Source organism: Chiloscyllium punctatum, chromosome 22, assembly GCF_047496795.1.
Source record: "Chiloscyllium punctatum isolate Juve2018m chromosome 22, sChiPun1.3, whole genome shotgun sequence".
Lineage (NCBI taxonomy): Eukaryota > Metazoa > Chordata > Chondrichthyes > Orectolobiformes > Hemiscylliidae > Chiloscyllium > Chiloscyllium punctatum.
Window position 1 is genome coordinate 24,245,574 of NC_092760.1, and position 25,046 is coordinate 24,270,619.

At 44.6% G+C, this 25,046-nt stretch overlaps 1 protein-coding gene across 1 annotated transcript in view; it reads left to right on the top strand.

Moving 5' to 3' along the window:
• The first annotated feature begins 210 nt into the window (after positions 1-210).
• The window catches only part of slc39a13 (solute carrier family 39 member 13), a 61,862-nt gene continuing 37,026 nt past the window's right edge, over positions 211-25,046 (top strand). The window contains exons 1-2 of the mRNA XM_072591895.1: positions 211-437; positions 24,631-24,992. Of these exons, the coding sequence (XP_072447996.1) occupies positions 289-437; positions 24,631-24,992 (511 nt within the window). The 5' untranslated portion in view covers positions 211-288. The remainder of the gene's footprint in view (positions 438-24,630; positions 24,993-25,046) is intronic.

Consider the following 25,046-nt stretch of genomic DNA (forward strand, 5'->3'; position numbering starts at 1 on the left):
AGGCTGCGCTGGTGGATGGGGATTTGTCAGGGTCTGAGAGGCTGCGATGGTGGATGGGCCCAGGTTTGTCGGTTGCGTCTCGAGCAGAAAATGAAATCATCTGCGCGCGCCCGGCCAGCTGGGCGGGACCACAGCGGAATGGGGCGAGGCCGTACTGCGCATGGGCGGCTCAGTCCGTGTCCCCCGGGCTGATGCTCGTACTCAGGCGCGTGCGCTGCCTCGGGAATTCCGGCGTGTCCGCGCACGCTCGAGCCTCACGCTCTCCGCTGACTACGTGGCTGCGGCTGGATGATCGGGTTCGCGGGGCGAGTGGGAACAGGAGCTGAGGTCCGAGAGACAGCGGGACACGGCGGCGGCAGTGACTGCTCCTGTCCCCGGCCTGGAGGGACAGTCCTCTCGCCGAGGCTTGACTCGAGTGTCGCTGTGGCCTGGGGGTGGTGAGTATTAGCGCTCCCACCGTACCGAGTCCGCGGCTCGGGGCGCCGCGACGGCCACAAACTCATCAACTTTTCCCAAAGTTAACGGCATCTCCACAAACTGTGCCCGAGGCTGCTCGCGTTCACCTCGACCCCAATGTGGTTATAACCTCCACAGTGTGTACAAACCCGGAGAGTATATAACGCTGAGATTTGTGCTCACACCTCCAGTGTGTATATAGCCCCCCAGTGTAAATATCCCAGAGTGTATGTAACCGCCAGGGAGTATGCGAATGGGTATAACCCCCCAGAATGTGTACATACTCCATCCAGTGTGTATGTAACCCCCAGAGTTTGTACATTCACCACGAGCAAATTACTGGAATCTATACTGAAAAAAAATGCTGGAAATCACAGCGGATAAGGCAGCATCCTCTGAGAGAGTACATGCAGAATGAATATAACTCCTAGAGTGATTCCTGAAGAAGGGCTTATGCCCGAAACGTCGATTCTCCTATTCCTTGGATGCTGCCTGACCTGCTGCGCTTATCCAGCAACACATTTTCAGCTCTGATCTCCAGCACTTGCAGTCCTCACTTTCTCCTAGAGTGTGTGCACAGCTCCAGTGTGTACATAAACCCCAGTATACATATACCAGTGTATGTACACAGCCCCAGATTGTGGATTCAAACCCTTAATGTATATTCCCCCCAGACTGTGTATATAACCTCCAGAGTGTGTACATACCCCAGAGTGCACATAGCTTCCAATGTGTAGAAAGCCCTTGAATGTGCATAACCCAGAACCTGTATTTAACTCTGAGTGTGTACACAGCTCCAGGTTGTGCATGTACCTCCTCCAGAATGTATATGTTGCCCAAATTGTAGGCACACCCCAAGAGTGTGTATTCTCACTGGATTGTGGATACAACACCAGATTGTGTGTACATACCCTAGATTTTAGATATAGCTCCAGACTGTAGATGCATCTTTGGAGTATATGGAACCTCCAACATGTTGAATACAACCCCTATGTGTGCATACATTCCCTTGTGTAAATACCTTTCCAGATTGTTTACACACCCCCAGAGTTTAGATTGTGCCTACAACCTGAGTGTACATATGTAGATTGTTACCTAACCCCCACTGTGTAAAACCTGCCAGGATGTAGATACCTCTCCGTTTCTGCATGTGCCTCCATGTTTTGTACACACCTTCAGATTGCGGATACAACCTCAGATTGTGTTAACAACCTTTGACCATCTACATCCCACGGAGAGTACATACCTGGAGATAGTGCAGATGCCAAGTTGAATGTAACCCCTCCCAGATTGTGTATACAACTCCAGATTTTGTACACACCCAAGAATGCATCGACACCAAAGAGTACATATACAACCCAAAATGTATACACTGCAACCAGTATACACTGCAAGTTGTATATATGTTCAGATTGAATGTATGCCCCCAAGTGTATATACCCCAACAATCATGAATACCTGCAGATTATAACTACCCCTAGGTTCTGCACCCATATATATAAAAGAATCCCAGGTAGAGTATGTTCCTCCAGATTGTGTATAAATGTCCAGAGGGTGTATGCATCCCCAGCTTGTGCATATGTACAACCCCAATTGTACATACACCCCCAGAGTTTCTGAGAGCCCCAGACTGTACAAATACAAGATCATATCTGAAACCCAGATTGCATATCCTCCCCAGATTGTTGATAAGGCCAGCTTGTAATATACACCCCTAGATTATAAATCATAACTATATTGGAGGGAACTGAGGGAGTGCAAGTCATCCACAACTGTTGCTGCTGAGTCTAGTCATTGCTGTTCGAACGTGCATATGGCAACACAGTTGGAGCTTGAATTGGCCTTCAGGAGCTGTGTAGAATTCTCATCTGTTTCAAATGTTCATCCCAAGATATATAATCATAGGGACACCAATTTGAATTGCATCTGTAAAAATTGCACCATTCAATCTTGCAGAACGTGGTAGCTGTCCTATTTTCTCACTTATTTTGGAACTATTAGTAAATGAGTGCACAGTCAGTGTGAGGGAGGTTTTGCCTGAGTAAGACAAAAGCCAAGTAATGATAGAGTCAAAGCTGTAGAGATCTACAACACGGAAAAAGGCCCCTTGGTCCATCAAGTAAGTTGCGCTGATCAGAACCAAGCATCTAACTATGCGAATCCCATTTTACAGCACTTGGCCATAGTTTTGTATGCCTTGGCATTGCAAGTGTTCATTGAAATACTACTTCAATGTTATGATGGTTTTGGTTTCTATCACTCTTAAAGGCAATGAGTTCCAGATTCCCACTACTCTCTGACCTCTCGATGAAAATGTTTTTCCTCACCCAAAATGGAGTGGCACAGAGCGCAATGGTAAGCACTGCTGCCTCTCAGTACCAGGACCCGGGTTCAATTCCAGCCTTGGGTGAATGTGTGGAGTTTGTACGTTATTCCTATGTCTGCCTGGGTTTCTGCCAGGTGTTCAGGTTTCCTCCCACAGTCCAAAGATGTGCAATGGATTGGCAATGCTAAATTGCCCCATAGAGTCTGGGGATATGCAGGCTGGGTGAATTAGCTAAATTAAATGCAGGGTTACCGGGATACGTTGGGGGTCTGGATAGGATACTGTTTGGATGGCGAGTGCAGACCTGATGGGCTAAATTCTTTTGCTGCACTGTGATTCTTCTATGATCCTCACATCACATCTAAACTTTCTGTCCTTTTATTTATATCATCTGTCATTAATCTCTCTATCAAGAGGAAAAATCTCTTCCTGTCTATCCTATCTATGTGTCCCATGACTTTATACATCTCAATCATGTCCCCTTCTCCTTTTCTTCTCTTCTAAGAAAAACAACTTGTCGGTCCAATTTCTTTTCATTATTGAAAGCCTACATCCCAGGCTACGTCCTTGTTATGCCTCTCTGTACCTTCTCCAGTGCTATCACATCCATCCAGTTATGTGGATTCCAGAACAGACACAGTATTCTAGCTCTGACCTAACCGATTTTTTATGTAGTTCCAGAATCGCCACCTTTCTATTAAACTCTGTGCTTCAACTAATAAAGGCAAGTATACACCTTCTTAACTACTTTATCCATCTGTCCTTAAGGGACCAATGTGTAAGCACACCAAAGTCCCTCTGATCTTCAGTGCTTCCCAGGGTCCTGCAGCTCATCAGGTATTCACTTGCCTTATTCGTCCTCCCCAAGTGTATCACCTCACACTTATCTGGATTGAATCCCATTTGCAGTTGTTCAGCCCATCTGACCAGCTCAACCATACCTTCCTGTAATCTAAGGCTATCCTCCTCACTATTTACCATCCTGTCAATTTTTGTATCATCTGTGAACTTACTGATTTAAATTTGAATGTAGGAGGTATCAATCATTTAGATAATAATGTGAAAGCAAGTCATTCAGCCCATTGGGTCCACACCGACCCTCCAAAGAACATCTCCACAACCCACCACCCCAACCTATATCTTTAACCCTGCATAACCCATGGCTAACCCATCTCACCTACACATCCCAGGATATTATGGCAATTTAGCATGGCAAATCCAGCTTATCTGCACATCTTTGGACTGTGGGAGGAAACCGGACCATCTGGAGGAAACCCACGCAGACGTGGGAAGAATGTGCAAACTCTACACAGACAGTTGTCTGAGGGTAGAATCAAACCCAGGTCTCTGGGAGGCAGCAGTACTAATCACTGAGCCACTATGCTACCCCACCAACTGCAAGAGCCACAACGCTAATCCCTGTGGGACCTCACTGACCACATACTTCCAGTTGGTAAAATACCCCTTACCAATAACCCTCAGCTTCCTGCCACTCAGCAAATTTTCTTGGATCCCATAGGCTCTCTCCTTTCTTGTCAGTTTCCCATGTGGGACTTTATCAAAAATGTTGTTGATATCAAAGATATGTTTGCCTTGGGCCAAAATGTGTGGTGCTGAAAAAGCACAGCCGGTCAGGCAGCATTCGAGGAGCAGGAAGGACTTTTCGAGCATAAGCTTTTCATCAGGAATGTGATATTTCCACCTCACTGTCATGCCTAATGAAGAGCTTATGCTTGAAATGTTGACTGTCCTGCTTCTCAGATGCTGCCTGACTGGTTGTGCTTTTCCAGTATCACACTTTTTGACTCTAATATCCAGCATCTGCAGTCCCCACTTTGTCCTCTGTACCTGCATGGGTCACAGTGATGCCTGTCTCTTTGTCGGGTACATGGAACATTCCTTGTTCCACTTCTCCTCTGGTCCTTTTTCGCAATTTTTTCTCTGGTATGTCGATGACATCATCAAATGCTGCTTCTCTCTCCCCTGGAATTGGAGAAATTTGTCAATTTCCTGCCTTCTCTCATCTTCACCTGGTCGATCTGACTCCTCCCTTTCCTTACTCGACATCTGTTTCCATTTCTGGGGAAAAGCTGGCCACCGATATTCTATTACAAACTCTCTGTTACCTGAACTATACAACCTTATGCCCTGCTTTCTATAAAGGCTCCACTCCATTCTTCCAGTTTTTCTGCCTCCGTTGTGTCTGTTCTAATAATGCTTTCTTCTGAAGGGGGGCCTCAGAAATATCTACCTTGCTCCTCAGTCGAGGATTCCTGCCACTGAACAGGTTCCTCAACTGTGTCCAACACATTTCCTGCACATCTGCCCTCATTCCTCCCCTTTCCCTCCCATAAAACCAAGAGAGTGCCCTGGTCCTCGCTTTTCACCCTGACCAGGATCTGCATCCAAAGGATCATAATCTGCCATTTCTATCACCTCCAGCAGGATGCCACACCAGATGCACATTCCCCTCCCTTGTCAGCATTGTGTAAGGACTATTCCCTCTGGGATACCTTTGTCCCCACCCCCCCCTCCTCCACACCCAAGGCTTTCCAACGGCCCACGGCATCTTCCTATGCAACTGCAGAAGGTGCAACGCCTGCCTGTTAATTTCCTCCCTCACTATCCAAAGTTCCACATACACTATCCAGGTTAAGTAGTAATTTACCTGCACATCACTCAATCTTGTCTACTGAAGTTGTTAGTTGTTGCTCACCTTGTGGACTCCTCTGCACTGGGGATATGAAACGCAGACTGGGTGGCCACATTGCGGTACATCTGTATCCTGTCTGCAGAATGACCCCAAGCTTCCAGTTACCTGCCACTTCAACACACCAGCATGTTCCCAGGCCAACATTTCTGTCTTGCTGCAGTTCTCCAGTGAGGCTCAACACAAGCTGGAAGAACAACTTCTCGGTTTCCACTTGGGGACTCTGCAGGCTTCAGGATTCTATATTGAGTTCAATAATTTTAGCATCTCAACACCTTCTTCTGAGTCTTTTACTCACCCCAGGATCTGTTATCACATGGCTGCTTTTAGCACAGCCAACCCATTTTCACCTATTTATGCTCCCCATTGGCAGCTCTTCCTTCTCCCTGGCTTACCATTATCCATCACATAGTTTGCCTAACTGTCTTGTTCTTTGGGCTCCATGTCCACTTATTGCTTAATCCTTTACCTCCAGTTCCCTCTCCTGCCCCTTCTGCATAAATGCCACTATTTCTCCCATAGTGAGTAAGGTCAGGGCATTTATTTAAAGTTTATACTGTGATTTGTCTCTGGTTGATTTTTAATATTAAGGATTGTTATTAAGTTATCCTGGAGCAGTGTTTTTGAACACTAAGACTGTGCTAATACAACCCACTTTGCTTAAAATGCAGTATTTGGCTTTCAGTAATTTCTGGTGTGTAGATTGTTAAAGGGTAGAAATAGTTTTTAGTAGGGTGATGTGCTCTTCCTGTCAGATATGGAAGATCAGGAAGAATATGAATATTCCTGGAGACTTTGTCTGCAGGAAGTGTGTTTGATTGCAAATCCTAACGGACAGCGTGGATCAGTTGGAGGGGCAGTTAGAGGCAATGAAGGGTTTACAAGAGCAAGGGGATGTGATGGATGGCAATTTCAGGGTGGTGGAGACACCACAGATACAGTTCGGTAGATGGTTAACCACTAGGAATGGTAGGAGAGGTAGCCAGGTAGTGCAGGATATTCCTGTGGTTTTACCCATCTCAAGCAGGTATGCTGTTTTCAATACTGTAGCGGAGGTGACCTCTTGGGAATATAGGGTGGACATCCAGGTTTCTGGTACTGCTAGAATGAGGTGTATGTCAGGTTCCAAGCAATTGATTGTAGTAGAGTACTTGTTAGTCTGGGGCATAGTTGGGTATTTTTGCAGTTGTCAGCAAGACAGGAAGATGGTGTTTTGCTTCCCTGGTGCCAAGGCGAAGGATGTCTTGGAGGGGGGAGCAGAATATTCTGAAAGGGGAATATGGTCATTGGTCATGTTGGTACCATTGACATAGGTAAGGAAAGGATTGGGGTTTTGCAGGTAGAATATAGAAAACCAGGTAGGCCATTTAAAAAATAGGGCCTCAAGGGTAGTAATATTTGGACTGCCTTGTGCTAGCAAGAGTAGGAATAGGACGATTGAGCAGACAGATGTGTGGCTGAGGAGCTGGTGTGGGAAGCAATCATTCAGATTTTTGGACCATTGGGATCTCTTCAGGGGTAGAAATGACCTGTATAAGAGATATAGGTTCCACTTAAATTGGAAGGGGACCAGCATCCTTGTGGACACATTTGCTAATGTTACTCGGGAGGCTTTAAACTAGTAAGGGATGGAAACCAAAGCGATATTGAGAAATAGCTGAGGCTGTTACTGTAGATAAGGAGAGCAAGTTGAATAGTAAAGGCAGACAAGGCTTGACAGAGAACGAGTCAAGACTGATAAATTAAACTGCATTTACTTTAATGCAAGAAGCCTGATGGGTAAGGTAGATGAACTTAGGGCGTGGTTGGGAACATATGCCTAGGATATCATACCTATCACAGAAACAAGGCCCCAGGAATGGACAGGACTAGCAGCTTAATGTTCCATGGTACAGATGCTACAGGAAGGGTAGAAAGGAAGGCAAGAGAGGAGGAGAGTGGCATTTTTGGTTCGTGACTACATCATGGCTGTACTTAGTATATTCCTGGGAGACTGTCCAGTGAAGCTATAGGGGTGGAAAAGGGATGATGACCTTGTTAGCATTGTCTTACAGTAGCAGCAAAACCACCCCCTCCCCACCCCCAACCCAACTCCCATCCAGTTAGTGTGAAGATAGGTGTGGGAAATACTGGATGCCCAGAGAAATTGAGGCTCTGGTCAAGAAAAGACAGCCGGGTTTGAGTGAATCCCGAGAAGAGGATAAGGGCAGTAGGAGTATACTTAAGAGGGAAGTCAGGAAGGCAAAAAGAGGTCATAAATGTCTTTGGACTCTCCTTGATTCTATAAATATATTAGAGGTAAAAGAGTAAATAGAGAGAAAATAGGGCCTATTTACATGTCAACAAGGTTATCAATGTGTGGAATCATGGGAGATAGCTGACATACTAAATGGGTATTTCATGTCAGTATTTACTGCAGAGAAGGACATGGATGCTAGGGTACTTGGGGAAATAAATAGCGATATCTTGAAAAGTGTCCATATATTGCCGAAGTGGAGGTGCTGGAGGTCTTAAAATGCTAAAGGTAGTTAAATCCCTGGGACCTGAACAGGTGTTTCACAGAACTTTGTGGGAAGCTAGGGAAGAAATTGCTAGACCTCTTGCTGAGATGTTTGTATCATCGATAGCCATGGGTGAGGTGCCATGACTGCAAGTTGGCTAATGTGGTGCCATTAGTTAAGAAAGGCTGTAAGGAAAAGTCAGGAAACTATAGATTTGTGAGTCAGTGTTAATGTTGGAGGTGATTCTGAGGGGCAGGATTTCTGTGCATTTGGAAAGGCAAGGACTGATTACGGATAGTCAGCATGGCTTTGGAAAATCACACCTCATTATTATCTCTTCAAAAAACTCAAAGTTAAAGAAGATTGATGAAGGTAGAGCAGTAGACGTTGTCTATATGGACTTCAGTAAAGCATTTGTCAAGGTTCTGCATGGTAGACTAGTTAGTAACGTTGGGTTACATGGGATCCAGGGGGAACTAGCCAAATGGATACAAATTTGGCTTGAAGATAGGAGACAGAGGATGGTGGGGTGGAGGAATGTTTTTTGGACCAGTGCTGCTTCCACTGCTTTTTGCCATTCATATCAATGATTTGGATGTGAATATTGGAGATATGGTTCATTAGTTTGCAGATTGGTGTGTAGTGTACAGTGAAGAAGTTTACCTCAGAGTACAATGGGACCCTGATCAGATGGGTCAGTGCAGTAAGGAATCTCAGGTGAAATTTAATTTAGATAAATGTGAGGTCCATGTTGAATTTTAGTATGGCAAACCAGGGCAACACTTATACAGTGATTGGTCAGACCTTGGGAAATGTTGTTGAACAAAGAGACCTAGGGGTGCAGGTGCATAATGCCCTGAAAGTCAGTAGACAGGGTGGTTGAGAAGCTATTTGGCATGCTTGCCTTCATTGGTCATAACATTGTGTATAGAAGTTATGATGTCATGTTGCAGTGGTACAGGACGTTGGTGAGGCCACTTCTGGAATACTGCATACAATTAAGGTCGCCCTTCTATAGGAAGGATCTTGTTAAACTTGAGAAGGTGCAGGAAAGATTTACAAGGATGTGACTTTGACTGGAGGGTTTGAACTACAGGGAGAAGCTGAATAGGTTTGGGCTTTTTTCCTTGGAGTGTCGGAGACTGAGGGGTGACCTCAAAGATTTATAAAATCATGAGCATGGATAGGGTGATTAATCAAGGTCTTTTTCCTCAGATGGGGAAGTCCAAAACTAGAGGGCATAGGTTTAAGGTGAGAGGGGAAAAGATTTAAAAGGAGCCTGAGGGGTAATTTTTCATGCAAAGGGTGATGCATGTATGGAACGAATCACAGCAGAAGTGGTGGAGGTGGGTACAACTACAACATTACAAAGCATCTGGATGGGTATATGAATAAGAAGGGTTTACAGAGATCAGAGCTGAAAATGTGTTGCTGGAAAATCACAGCAGGTCAGGCAGCATCCAAGGAGCAGGCGAATCGACGTTTCGGGCATGAGCCCTTGGCTCATGCCCGAAACGTCGATTCGCCTGCTCCTTGGATGCTGCCTGACCTGCTGTGCTTTTCCAGCAACACATTTTCAGCTCTGATCTCCAGCATCTGCAGTCCTCACTTTCTCCTTTAGAGAGATATGAGTCAAATGGGACTAGGCGAGATTGGGATATCTGGTCAACGCAGAAGAATTGGACCGAAGAGTCTGTTTTATATTTTATGACTCTATGACTCTCTTACCTGACTGCCATCAGTTCTGAAGAAGCATCACTGGACCTTAAATGTTAACTCTTTCTCTCCATGGATGCAGACAGAGTCTACTGAGTTTCTCCAGCAATTTACATGTTTTAGATTTGCAGCATCTGCAATTCTTTGTTTTAATTTAGAAGATAAAACAGTAATTGGTATTATGAGTAACTGTACCTCTTAGTGGTGGTGTTTCATAAGTCTTGTAAAGTTTACAAACCGCTTAAAACCCTTTTTGGGAGATGTAAGCTTCTACTAATTCATATTTGATATAATTGACATGGGGATGGCAGATCAGGTGATGTGCTGCACTTGAAGAATAATGAGAGCTTCTGGATGCCTGTCTAATTCAGGGCAAATACATCTGTAGTCAGTGCTTGTGATTGCAGGAACATCAGCAAGTGGCTGAAATACAGACACTGCAGTACATTGAGGAGGTGGAAAGTTACCTGGACTCTTTGTTCCGGAGGCAGTCACGGCCCTTAATGGTATGGTCTTCTGATTTTCTCAGTGGGCAGGGACAGGACAGTATGACTGTAAGTGAGCAAGCGAGGAGACGAGGACAGAAGCCACAGCCTTAGCAACTGTACAACAGGTTTGAGGTTTTCCCAGCTTCTTTGAATGAGAATTATGGCTGTAGGGTGGATGAGCGAACTGACCATCGCATAGAAAGCCATTCCAGATGTGGGAACGAAGAAGGAATGTGGTGGTAATAGAGGACAGTATAATGAAAGGGATTGATGCCATTCTTTGCAGCAAATGGCAAAAGTCCAGATGGCTCTGTCCAGCCAGTGCCAAAGTTTGAGGTATCTGTAATTGGAGACGCAGTAGCCATGGTGTACCTTGGTACCATGACGTAGATACAATTCATTTCTTTGTCTTTAAAAACTTCAAATATCCAATTTAAAAAAAATAACCCTAAACTGTATTGACCTATGAGTCATTGCTGCTATGTGAAAAGAGTTGACTAACTCCACGCACCAGAATTGTCTGGTCCTAGCTGACACAGAAGTTGTCTGCGTAGTGTCTCCAGTATCAGCCCTTTGAACACAGTAGAATCAAAGAAAGAACAGTGCACATTCCCTGTATATGGCATTAGCTGCTGTATGCTGTTATGCTTTAAAAAATCCAAATCTGTTAAGGAGTCGATATGTAGTGAATGAATGGTTAGGGCTGTGGACATTGATGAAGCAGTTAAGCCAGTGGATAGGTCAGTTCATTAGGAGGTGTGTCAGTTCGAGGAAGATATTCAGCTCAAACAGGGCATAGTCATGTGCTCAGGGAAGGTAGTTGAATTGGCCATGGAGTGTTGACCCAGTTGGGACATAGCCATCTCAATCAGAGAACATGTAGGTTGGGGGAGACATGTGGTTATGTTAGTGAGGCAGAGCTGCTTACGCTAGGAGATTGGTCATGTTGGAGGGGTAGGTAGGTTGCTGGGTGTGTTAATTTGGGTAAGGGGGAGTTATTCTGATTATTTGGGAGGGCTATCTGGGTTGTGAGGGGACTAGTCTGGGCAATTGACTTGTGTGGGGGCAGGGGAGAACTTGGATTGCGAGAATATGTAAATAGACAGTGTAAAGTGGAGCACAAAGTGGGATCAGGTAAATTGTTTTGGAGGGTATTAGTGGTAGGATTGCTGTTTATTAATCATGTGCCAAAAACTATGTCAATGTTCTGAGGTGTTGCTTGCATTAATATGTACCCTTGGGGAACATCAAAGGAGGGTGTTTTTTGGTGAATGCTTGCAAATATTTTCAGTTGCAATGTGTCTGAATGAATCATGGAATTGGATTTAATCTGTCAAACAGCTGCAGGACCGGACAGGAATTTGCAGAAATGTAAAGGAATTGTGAGTCAACAGAATGTTCCAAATCACTTTGTCGGAGAAAACAATTTGTGATGGGTTCGTGATGTCTCAGGTCGTGTTTTCAGGATCCTTGAGGGGGAGAGGGAACAGCCCCAAGTTATGGTCCATGTATGCACTAACGACATAGGTAGGAAAAGGGGATGGGATTTTAAGGCAGAAATTCAGGGAGCAAGGGTGGTAGCTTGGAACTAGAACAAAGAGTTGTCTCTAGTTCATTGCCCGTGCCACATGCTTGTGAGGCAAGGAATAGGGAGAGACAGGAGTTGACCATGTTGCTACAGAGATAGTGCAGGAGGGAGGGTTTCAGATACCTGGATATTTGGGGCTCATTCTGGGGTAGATGGGACCTCTACAAACAGGATGGTCTACACCTGAACTCGAGAGTACCAGTATCCTGGAGTGGGGGAGTGGGGGATGGGGGGGGAATTGAATTTGCTAATGCTCTTCAGGACGGTTTAAACTAATTGAGCAGGGGGATGGGAACCTCAATTGTAGTTCCAGTGTCCAGGAGGTTGAGAGTAGTGAGGTCAGAAATATGGTTGCAAGGTGGCAAGCAGGAAGATGATTTGAAGTGTGTCTGTTTCAACGGCAGGAACATCCAGAATAAGGTGGGTGATCTTGCAGCATGCGTTGGTACCTGGGACTTCGATATTGTGGCCATTTTGGACACATGGATAGCGCAGGGACAGGAATGGTTGTTTCAGATTTGGGGTTTAGATGTTTCTGTAAGAACAGAGAAGATGGTAAAAGAGGAGAAGTTGTGGCGTTGTTAGTCGAGGACAATATTACGGTGGCAAAAATGATGTTTGGGGACTCTTCTACTGAAGTAGTATGGGCTGAGGTTAGAAACAGGAAACAGGAAAGCAGAGGGCAAGAGTTATACTGGGGTAAAAGGCAATGATGCTTGGGATGGGCACAGTTGAAATGTGGAGCTTATCCAAGGAACAGCTACTGCATGTCCTTGATAAATATGTACCTGTCAGGCAGGCATGAAGTGGTCGAGTGAGCGAGCCATGGTTTACTAAGGAAGTTGGATCTCATGTCAAGAAGAAGAAAGTGGCTTATGTTAGGATAAGATGTGAAGGCTCAGTTAGGGCTCTTGAAAGTTACAAGTTAGCCAGGAAAGACTTAGAGAGAACTAAGAAGAGCCAGGAGAGGAATAAATCATTGGCAGATAGGATCAAGGAAAACCCTAAAGTTTTCATAGGTATATCAGGAATAAAAGAATGACTGGAGTAGGATTAGGGCCAATCAAGGGCACTAATGGGAAGTTGTGCGTAGAGACCGAGGACATAGGAGAAGTGCTAAATAAATGTTTTTCATTGGTATTCACACTGGAAAAAGACAATGTTTTCGAGGAGAATACTGAGATACAGTCTCTTGATCAAACAGGATTGAGGTTCACAGGAGGAGGTATTAACAATTCTGGAAAGTGTGAAAATAGATAAGTCTCCTGGGCCAGATGGGATTTATCCTAGGATTCTCCAGGAAAGCCAGGGAGGAGATTGTAGAGCCTTTGGCTTTGATCTTTGTCATCATTGTTGACAGGAATAGTTCCAGCAAAGTGTGAGGTGATTCACTTTGGAAGGAGCAACAGGAATGCAGAGTACTGGACTAATGGTAAGATTCTTGATAGTGTAGATGAGCAGAGAGATCTCTGTGTCCATGTACATAGATCCCTGAAACTTGCCACCCAGGTTGATAGGGTTGTTAAGAAGGCAGACGGTATGTTAACTTTTATTGGTAGAGAGATTGAGTTTCAGAGCTATGAGGTCATACTGCAGCTGTATGAAACTCTGGTACTTGGAGTATTGCATACAGTTCTGGTCACCACATTATAAGAAGGATGTGGAAATATTGGAAAGGTTAAGAGACGATTTACTAGGATGTTGCCTGGTATGGAGGGAAGGTCTTATGAGGAAAGGCTGAGGGACTTGAGGCTTTTTCATTAGAGAGAAGAAGGTTGAGAGGTGACTTAAATGAGACATCTAAGATAATCTGAGGGTTAGGTAGGTTGGACAGTGAAAATTTTTTTTTCTCAGACCATGATGGCAAGTGTGACAGTATATAGCTTTAAATTGAAGGGTGATAGATACAGGACAGACGTCAGAGGTAGTTTCTTTAGTAGGGGCACTGCCTGCAACAGTAGTAGATTTGTCAACTTTAAGGGCATTTAAATGGTTGTTGGATAAACATATAGATGAAAATGGAATAGTGTAAGATAGATAGCCTTCAGATTGGTTCCACAGGCTGTTGCAGCATCAAGGGCCGAAGGGCCTGTACTGCACTGTTATGTTCTATGTAACATGCCCATATTTTGGAGTTTGAATGGCTTCATGTAAAGTGAGTCTACTTGTGGTTTTGGGATGCTTAAAATAATCTGTTTATCCTTGTGCAAAATGGCAGTTGTTAGAGTCAATGCAGCAAAACCTCTATTTGGAATTGTCTTGTCAAAAAAAATCTCCATTTTTTTTTGTACTTGACAGTTGATTGCACTTAGAATGCGAGAACACGGTGTTGGGAAAGATTTTATGTGATGCTGCCTTCTAGCAATAATATCTTGTGAAGAAGTCACAAGTGGGGAGGTCACTTCTGAAAATGTTGACTGGGTTGCTGGTCTAAACTCCAGTATTTCTGAATACAACCAGGCATGTTTGTTACATTCCTCAACTGATGACACTAGTTCAAATTCCAGCAAAACAAGTTGGAGCATATAAATTCTTGAATAAAAAAGTAGAAAAGGTCATCAGTGATGACAATTTAAACTGTCAGATTGCTATAAAGTCCAGCTGTAGTTTTATGGTCCAGCTGCTTGAGTTCTTTTGGATTTTAGGAATTGAATCTTCAACTTGAAGTACCAAATGGATGATCTATCTCAACCACCTCTTGTGGTCCTCAGAAATTTCAATCTTCTGCTAATTTGACACTCTCCATGCGATATCATGAAACACTGGCTGTTTCAAAGGCTGTGGCACCGATATCAATAGTACTAAAGACTTGTGCTTCATAACCAGGCATATCCCAAATCAAACAGTTTCAGTACATCTACAACAAAGGAAGCTGGAGAAACTTAGCGGACCTGGCAGCATCTGTGGAGAGAAAACTTGAGTTAATGTGTTCAGAACCAATAGCACCTAGTGGCTGTGGGAAGTCAGTTATCTCAGTTCCAGGTCATCTCTGCAGGAGTTCCTCAGGGAGCTTCTCCTTGTCATAAGTTCAGAAGAGGGAATGTTCACTGATGATTACACAATATTTAGCAACATTTGTGACTCCTGAGATGCAGAAGAGGTGGATGTAGGTTTGCTCGCTGAGCTGGAAGGTTCATTTTCAGGCATTTCGTCACCATACTAGGTAACATCTTCAGCGAGCCTCCGAATGAATACAGAAGAGATCTATGTTCAAATGCAACAAGACCTGGACAATATCCAGGCTTGGGCTGATAAAAGGCAAATAACATTTGTGTCACATAAATACCAGGTAATGACTATCTCCAGTGAGACAATCTAACCATCGTGACTTGACATTCAGTGGCATTACCATCACTGAATCCCCACTATCAGCATCCTGGGGATTACCACTGAGCAGAAACGTAACTCACCATATAAAACAGTGGCTAACAACAGCACGTTTGAGGCTAGGAATATTTCGGTGATTAACTCACCACCTGACTCCTTAAAGCATGTCCACTATCTGCAAAGCACAAGTCAAGAGTGTGTTGGAATACTCCCCACTTGCCTGATGGATGCAGCTCCAACAACACTCAAGAAGCGTGACACCACCCAAAATAAAGCAGACCACTTGTTTGGCATCACATCCACAAATGTCCACTCCCAACTCCACTGATGCTCATTAGCAGCACTGTACTATCTACAAGATGCATTCAGAAATTTGCCAAACTTTCTTAGACAGTACTTTCCAAACGCTCAATCACTTGTATCTAGAAAGAAAAGGGCAGCAGTACATTAGAACACCACCCCCTACATATTCCCTCCATGGCACTCACCCTCCTGACTTAGAAATATATCACCATTCCTTCAATGTCGCTGCAATGAAATCCTAGAATTTCTTCCATAAGGGCATTGTGCATCTTTGTACAACACATGAATTGCAGCTCCTCAAGGAAGCAGTTCGCTAACACCTTCTCAAGGGTAACTTGGGACAGGCAATACAACTATTGATGTCCATGTTCCACAGTGAATAAAAAACAGTAAGTTTATAGATAATACAGAAATTGGCGGGTAATCTGAATAAGCGCTTGGACAAGACAAACAAGGCAAAGGAATACATGAAGCACTGAGGATCAGCGGGACCTTGGGGTGCACATGCGCTTGTTCCTTAAGGTAGCGGCATAGGTAGATAAAGTGGTGGAGAAAGTATATGAAATACTTGCCAAGGCATAGAGTTTAAGAGCAGAGAAGTTATGCTGGAACTATACAAAACATTGGCTGGAATATTATGTGCAGTTCTGGAATTTATAGGAGAGATTGGGTTGCACTGGATAGAATGCAGAGGAGATTTACCAGAATGCTGTCTGAGTTTTAGTTATGAAGAGAGATTGAAAAGTCTGCAGTTGTATACCTTGGAGCAGAAGAGACTGAGAAGGGCCATGATTGAGATATGTGAAATTTTAAGGAACATAGGTGGGAAAGAAGTTTCCCCTTGGTGGAGGGATCAGTGACCAAGGGGTGTAGATTTAGGATAAGAGTATGACATTTAGATTATGAGGAAAATAATATACTACACCAGGGCCAGTAGCCTCATTGAGCCTTTCTCTTAATTCAGAAAATGCCAAGTTAAACTAGCTTTCCCCCTCTTGAAATCAATACTGACTCTTCCTAATCCACCCACCTTTTCCTGTGTGATTAATTTTATCCTGAATAATTGTTTCTCAAGGCTTCTCCACCACTGAAGACTGGCTAGCGTGTAATTGGACATATCCTTAAACCTTTTGTGAGCAAGGCTGTAATGTTTACAATTTTCCAGTCTTCTGGCACCTCGCTGAGTCTAGCGAAGACTGACAGGTGGTTGTTCTCCTGCAATTGATGTTCTCACATTCATTAGAATCCTTCAGATGCATCCCATCCAATTCTGGTGCCTTGTAAACTTAAAATATTCTTCCTTTTCAATTTTGAACTATTCTAGTGACAAGAAGTTTCTCCTGTGTCACATGACTGAGGTAGAGTAAAAACTAGGTGAAAATAGTTGCGAAATTTTTATTTAACTCCTAGTCATAACCTTATCTTAAAGAGCATGATTTATATAGAACATAGAAAAATACAGCGCAGTACAGGCCCTTTGGCCCTCGATGTTGCGCCGATCCAAGCCCACCAAACCTACACTAGCCCACTATCCTCCATATGCCTATCTAATGCTCACTTAAATACCCATAAAGAGGGAGAGTCCACCACTGCTACTGGCAGGGCATTCCATGAATCCACGACTCGCTGAGTAAAGAATCTACCCCTAACATCTGTCCTATACCTACCACCCCTTAATTTAAAGCTATGCCCCCTCGTAATAGCTGACTCTATACATGGAAAAAGGTTCTCATGGTCAACCTTATCTAAACCCCCTAATCATCTTGTACACCTCTATCAAGTCACCCCTAAACCTCCTTTTCTCTAATGAAAACAGCCCCAAGTGCCTCAGCCTTTCCTCATATGATCTTCCTACCATACCAGGCAACATCCTGGTAAACCTCTTCTGCACCCGTTCTAGTGCCTCCACATCCTTCCTATAGTATGGCGACCAAAACTGCACACAATACTCCAGATGCGGCCGCACCAGAGTCTTATACAACTGCAACATGACCTCAGGACTCCGGAACTCAATTCCTCTTCCAATAAAAGCCAGTACGCCATATGCCTTCTTCACCCACTATTTACCTCGGTGGCAACTTTCAGAGATCTGTGTACATGGATACCAAGATCCCTCTGGTCATCCACACTACCAAGTATCTGACCATTAGCCCAGTACTCCATCTTTTTGTTACTCATACCAAAGTGAATCACCTCACACTTACCCACATTGAACTCCATTTGCCACCTTTCTGCCCAGCTCTGCAGCTTATCTATATCCCGCTGTAACCTGACACATCCTTCCTCACTGTCAACAACTCCACCGACTTCGTATCATCCGCAAACTTGCTCACCCAACCTTCTAGCCCCTCCTCCAGGTCATTTATAAAAATGACAAACAGCAATGGTCCCAAAACAGATCCTTGTGGAACACCGCTAGTAACTGTACTCCAAGATGATCCTTTACCATCAACTACTACCCTCTGTCTTCTTCCAGCCAGCCAATTCCTAATCCAAACCTCCAACTCACCCTCAATGCCATTCCTCCGTATTTTTTGCAGTAGCCTACCATGGGGAACCTTATCAAACGCCTTACTAAAATCCATATATACCACATCTACCGCTTTCCACTCATCCACCTCCTTAGTCGCCTTCTCAAAGAATTCAATAAGGTTTGTGAGGCACGATCTGCCCTTCACAAAACCATGCTGACTATCCTTGATCACATTATTCCTATCCAGATGTTCATAAATCCTATCCCTTACAATTCTCTCTAAGACTTTGCCCACACAGAAGTGAGACTCACCGGCCTATAGTTACTAGGGTTACCCCTACTCCCCTTCTTGAACAAGGGAACCACATTTGCTATCCTCCAGTCTTTTGGCACTATTCCTGTAGACAACGAGGACATAAAAATCAAGGCCAATGGCTCTGCAATCTCCTCCCTTGCTTCCCAGAGAATCCTAGAATAAATGCCATCAGGGCCAGGGGACTTATCTATTTTCACCCTTTCCAGAATTTCCAACACCTCTTCCCTACATACCTCAAAGCCGTCCATTCTAATTAATTGTGACTCAGTATTCACATTGGCAACAATGCCCTGTTTCTGAGTGAATACTGACGAAAAGTATTCATTCAGTGTCTCCCCAATCTCTTCAGCCTCCACACGTAACTTCCCGCTACTATCCTTCACTGGACCTATTCCTACCCTAGTCATTCTTTTATTCCTGACATACCTATAGAAAGCCTTTGGGTTTTCCCTAATCCTACCAACTAAGGACTTTTCATGTCCCCTCCTTGCTGCTCTTAGCTCTCTCTTCAGATCCTTCCTGGCTACCTTATAACTCTCAATCGCCCCAATTGAACCTTCATGCCTTATCTTTACATAGGCCGTCCTCTTCCCTTTAACAAGGGATTCCAATTCCTTATTAAACCACGGCTCCCTCACATGACCCTTTCCTCATTGCCTGACAGGTACATACTTATCAAGGACACTCAATAGTTGCTCCTTGAACAAGCTCCACATATCAATTGCGCCCTTGCCTTGAAGCCTACTTTTCCAAGCCACGCATCCTAAGTCATGCCTCACCGCATCATAATTTCCCTGTCCTCAGCTCTAACTCTTTCCCTGCAGTGCACACTTATCCCTCTCCATCACTAGAGTATAAGTCACCGAATTGTGGTCACTGTCCCCAAAGTGCTCACTTACCTCCAATTCTAACACCTGGCCTGGTTCGTTACCCAGAACCAAATCCAGTATGGCCTCACCTCTTGTTGGCCTGTCTACATATTGTGTCAGGAAACCCTCCTGCACACATTGGACAAAGACTGACCCATCTAACGTACTCGAGCTATAGCTTTCCCAGTCAATATCAGGAAAGTTAAAGTCCCCCATAACAACCACCCTATTACTTTCACTCTTCTCCTGAATCATCCTCGCAATCCTTTCTTCTATGTCTCTAGGACTATTAGGAGGCCTGTAGAAAATTCCTAACAGGGTGACCTCACCTTTCCTATTCCTAACCTCAGCCCAAACTACCTCAGATGGCGAGCCTTCATCCATCGTCCTTTCCACTGCTGTAATACAATCTTTGACAAGCAATGCCACACCTCCCCCTCTTTTACCCCCACCTCTGACCGTACTAAAACATTTAAACCCTGGAAGCTGCAACAGCCAATCCTGTCCCTGTTCTACCCGTGTCTCTGTTATAGCCACAACATCGAAATCCCAGGTAGCAACCCATGCTGCAAGTTCACCTACCTTATTTTGTATACTTCTTGCATTGAAGTATACACACTTCAAGCCACTTTCCTGTTTACAGGCACCCTCCTTTGAGATTGATGCCATATTCCTAACCTCCCTACACTCCAGGTCCTGCACCCTAAAGCTACAGGCTAGGTTTCCATGCCCCTGCAGAGTTAGTTTAAACCCTCCCCCCAAGAGCACTAGCAAACCTCCCCCCAAGGATACTGGTGCCCCTCAGGTTCAGGTGTAGACCATCCTGTTTATAGAGGTCCCACCTTCCCCAGAAAGAACCCCAGTTATCCAGAAACCGGAATCCATCCCTCCCTGCACCATCCCTGTAGCCACGCATTTAACTGTTCTCTCTCCCTATTCCTCGACTCTCTATCACGTGGCATGGGTAACAAACCAGAGATGACAACTCTGTTTGTTCTAACTCTGAGCTTCCAACCTAGCTCCATGAAAGCCTGCCTAACATCCTCAGCCCTCCTCCTACCTATGTCGTTGGTTCCAATGTGGACCATGATTTCGGGCTGCTCCCCCTCCCCCTTAAGGACCCGGAAATCACGATCAGAGACGTCACGTACTCTTGCACCCGGGAGGCAACATACCAAACGTGAGTCTCTCTCGCCCCCACAAAACCGCCTATCTGTGCCCCGAACTATCGAGTCCCCAATAACTATTGCTCTGCTCTTCTCCACCCTTTCCTTCTGAGCAACGGGGACAGGCTCCGTGCCAGAGGCCTGAACCCCATTGCTTACCCCTGGTAAATCTTGCCCCCCCCCCCCACAAGTATCCAAAACGGTATACTTGTTCTTGAGGGGAACGGCTGCAGAGGGTACCTACACTGGCGGCTGCTTCCCAGTCCCCCTCACTGTCACCCATCTGTCTCCAATCTTTGGAGTTACTACTTCCTCAAAGCTCCGATCTATGACCGCCTCTGCCTCCCGAATGATCCTAAGTTCATCCAACTCCAGCTCCAGTTCCCTAACACTGTGTTGGAGGAGCTGGAGATGGGTGCACTTCCTGCAAGTGTAATCAGCAGGGACGACCATAACATCCCTCACCTCAAATATGTTGCAAGAGGAGCATTGCACTGCCTTCACTGCCGTCCCTCTAAAAGTAACCTTTTTAAAAAAAAACAAACTAGGTCTAAAAAATAGAACAAGCAAAATGCAGCACTTACTAACCACAACGGATCTTATTATTAGGTTAGAGGAGGAGGGCGGGTGGGAGACACTACCTCTGTAGTGCCTCGGGTTCCATTCCTGCGTGCTTTTATAGGGGGGGGATAAAAACCTACCCAGGTAAACTTGCGCTACACCAGCTTCTGGGTCCCGGCTGCCCCTCTGGTCGTCGTCACTTCCCCCTGCTGCTCCCGCTCTTTCTGTGAAGAGAAAAAAAAACACCGATGCCCGCTACCGGTAAGTCATTTTCAAACAAACTGTCTTACGTTAGCTGTAGCCTTCCGGGTTCGTTTAAACTCAGCCACTGCTGAATTTGTATTTGGAAAGGCAAGGACTGATTAGGAATCGACAACATGGCTTTGTGCATGGGCAATCATGTCTCCCGAACTTGATTGAGCTTTGATGAAGTAACAAAGAGGATTGATGAGCGCAGAGTGGTACACGTGATCTATGTGGATATAAGTAAGGCATTTGACAACGTTCCCCATGGGAAACTGGTTAGCAAGGTTAGATCACATGGAATAGAGGGAGGACTGGCTATTTTGATACAGAGGGTGGTGGTGCAGGGTTGCTTTTTAGACTGGAGGCCTGTGACCAGTGGAGTGCCACAAGGGTTGGTGTTGGGTCAACCGCTTTTCATCATTTTACATAAATGATTCGGATGTCAATGTAGGAGGTGGGATTAATAAGTTTGCAGAAGACACCAAAATTGGAGGTGTAGTGCACAGCAAAGAGGGTTACCTCAGATTACCAAGGGATCTTGATTAGATGGGCCAATGGACCAAAGATAGCAGATGGAGTTTAATTTAGATCGATGTGAGGTGCTGCATTTTGGAAAGATAGATCAGGACTTGTACACTGAATGGGAAGGTCCTGGGGCGTGTTGCTGAGCAAAGACCCTAGAGTGCAGGTTCATAGCTCCTTGTGAGTGGAGCTGTGGGTAGGTAGGCATGTGAAGATGATGTTTGGAATGCTTTCCTTTATTTGTTGGTGCATTGATTTAGGAGGTCCTATTGCAGATGTACAGGACATTGGTTAGGCAACTGTTGGAATAGTACCTGCAATTCTGGTCTCCCTGCTATAGGAACGATATTGTGAAACTTGAAAGTGTTCAGAAAAGTATTACAAGAATGTTACCTGGGTTGAAGACTTTGAGCTATATGGAGAGGCTGAATAGAATGGGGCTATTTTTCCTGGAGCTTTGGAGGCTGAGGGGTGACCTTTATAGAGGTTTATAAAATCATGAGGGACATGGATAGGATAAATTGACAAGATCTTCTTCCTGAAGTGGGGGGAGTCCAGAACTATAGAGGGCTTAGGTTTAAGGTGAGAGGGGAAAGATTTAAAAGGGGCAACCTGTTCATGCAGAGGGTGATACATGTATGGAATGAGCTGCCAGAGGATGTGGTGGAAGCTGGCACAATTGCAACTACTAAAAGGCATCTAGATGGGTATATGAATAGGAAGGGCTTAGAGGGATAAGGCCGAGTGCTGGCAAATGGGACTAGATTAATTTAGGATATTTGATTGGCATGGACAAGTTAGAAAGGTCTATTTCCATGCTGCATATCTCTATGACCTATGCTGTCTACATATGCAAAAGCACTTTCTGGTGCCTAATCACTCCCACTCCTTTTACTACTGTTTTACTATTCATATGCCTATAGACAACTTTGGGATACCCCTTTATGTTAAGTGATGGTCTTTTCTCATAATTTCTCTTTGCTTCTCTTATTTGCTTTTCCACCTCCCTTCTGCACTTTTGCTTTTTCTTTTGGCTTACACCTGTATTTTCTGCCTGACACTTGTCTCAAGTACACTTTTTCTTTTGCTTAATCTCTATCTGCTTTGTCATCCAGGGAGCTCTGGACTTGTTTGTCCTGCCTTTCCTATTTGAGCCAAAGTACCTCAACTGTACCTGAACTGTCTCCCGTTTGAATGAAGCCCACTGTTCAGTTACAGCTTTTCCTGCCAACTCTGGTTCCAGTCAATACTGTCTAGCTTTGTTGTTGCTCCAATGAACTCAGCTTTCCACCAGTTGAATTTTCTAACTTTGCTTTCCATTCTCCACTATCATGTTGAGCCTTCCGATTCAATGACCACTGTTTCCTAAGTGTTCTCCACTAACATTTAATCCAACTGGCCTGATTTCAAAGAATCAGTTCCAATAGTGCATCCTTGTTGGACTGGAGGCGTACTGTTGTAGGGTGTATTATACTACTACATGGCTTTCCTAAACACCATTTTGATTACCATTGTGCAGTTAGAAATTAAAACAGAAATATGTGTATCTGCTTTGTTACTGTCTGGAAAAGGCTAATACTTTAATTTGACCTTCCGTTGGATGAAGGATATTATCCCATAAAAGTCTCGCTCTCTGTCTGGCCCTCTCTCGTCCCTTCCCTCTCTCTGCCTGTCTCTCTCGTGCGCGCTCTCTCTCTCTGCCTGTCTCTCTCGCGTGCACTCTCTCTGTCTCTGTCTCTCTCTCTATCTCTTTTCCCCCCCCCCCACCCCGACCTGCTTGCATCTTATTTCTTTCCATATCCTTAGTGTTGTAGGTTGCAGCTGTTCTTCTGTCCGTATGTACATTTAGTTTCAGCACCCTGATCTGAGAAGGATATTAGGTTGTCTCTGCTAGAAGTGGAAACATATCCACATTGAGAAGAGACAAGATTATGCTTAGCTGTGCTGCTCGACAGTTGACTAACTTATTAACTTTGATATGAGAGAGAAGATTTCAATTTGATACAGGTGGCAATCATGAAGCTTAGGAATGAAGTACTGCAGAATGTGGGGAGCTAGTGGATGACTCCCTTGTGGAGTTCTGGAGGAGTTTCATTTGTACCTACATTTATATTGGCTTTAAGGGTGATCCAATAAGTAAGTGTGTGCCATCTTGCATTAGTCATATTATTCTTTCCATGGGATGTGGGCATCGCTGACAAGGCCAGCATTTGTTGCCCTTCAGCTAAGTAGTTTGCTCAGCCATTTCAGGAAGCAGTCAAGAGTCAAATACAATGCCGGGGATCTGGCGTTAGATGTCAGCCTGACCAGATAAGGGTGGCAGATCATCTTCTATAAAGAGCATTAGTGAACCAGCTGTGTTTTTAAAACAAATTAGTGTTTTTCATGGTCAACATCACTGAGACTAGCTTTCTTTTCCACATCTGTGTGTTGAATTTAATTTCCACTAGCTGTCATGGTGAGATTTGAATCCGTGTTCCCAGACCATTAGTTCCTGGATACAAGTGACATTCCCAACACATTTCTGTCTCCCTGGCTTGTTTTACTGCAGTAATATGAAAGGATAATCAATAGATAGCCACCCATTGACGCAGTGAATGAATAAGATCAGTTGAATATATGTCTGTTTTGTACATTAGACAGTTTGTTAATTCTTTTATGCAAGAAACAAAAGTTGGAGTAGGCCATTTGGCACATTAAACATCCTCCTCCATTCAATAAGATCATGGCTGATCATCCTGAATTCCACCTTCCTACATTATCCTCAACATGCTTGGAAGCATGCCACCTTTTTAAAATTGAGAGTTTCAAGATGTCAACCGTAGTGAGCCAAAGCATCATTACAGTGATGCTTAATATTCTGCATGGCAAATGCCATTATGTCTTTCTTTTACCGCAGTTACTAAGCAGGGCTTTGGAAAGTGTGTCTACCCAAATAAGTGGTAATTCTCTCCAGGAAATGATGATAAAATCAAGGTGTGAAGAAACTTGTTTGCGTTCCATTTGCAAGCGGTCATCTCCCTCCTGCCTCTTAGATAACCATTTCTCTGTTTATTTTACAGTGAATGGACTGGTGTTGGTCCACCTCAGCCTGTGATCAGGATGGTGGGACAGAAGCAACTCTGGAGTCTCCTGGTGGTTTTTTGCACTTGTAGTATGTTTCTGCCTCTGGCCAGTGCAGATATCCACAGAGCCAATGCCAAGAAGCTGGCACGAAAGGCGGCGGCTGCACAAGCTGCCATTGGCAGCAACAGATGGTGCCCTGAAAACGTGTTTGAGTTTCGCTCATGGTCAGAACTATTCACTGGAGAGCGTGTTGATGCCTGGATCTGCTCTTTGATCGGCTCAGTCATGGTTGGGCTCAGTGGTATCTTCCCTCTCCTAGTCATCCCGGTCGAAGCTGGGGCCTCATTAAAATCAAAAGGTAAGTTCATACATTTCTCTCCACAGATGCTGCCAGACCTGCTGAGCTTTTCCA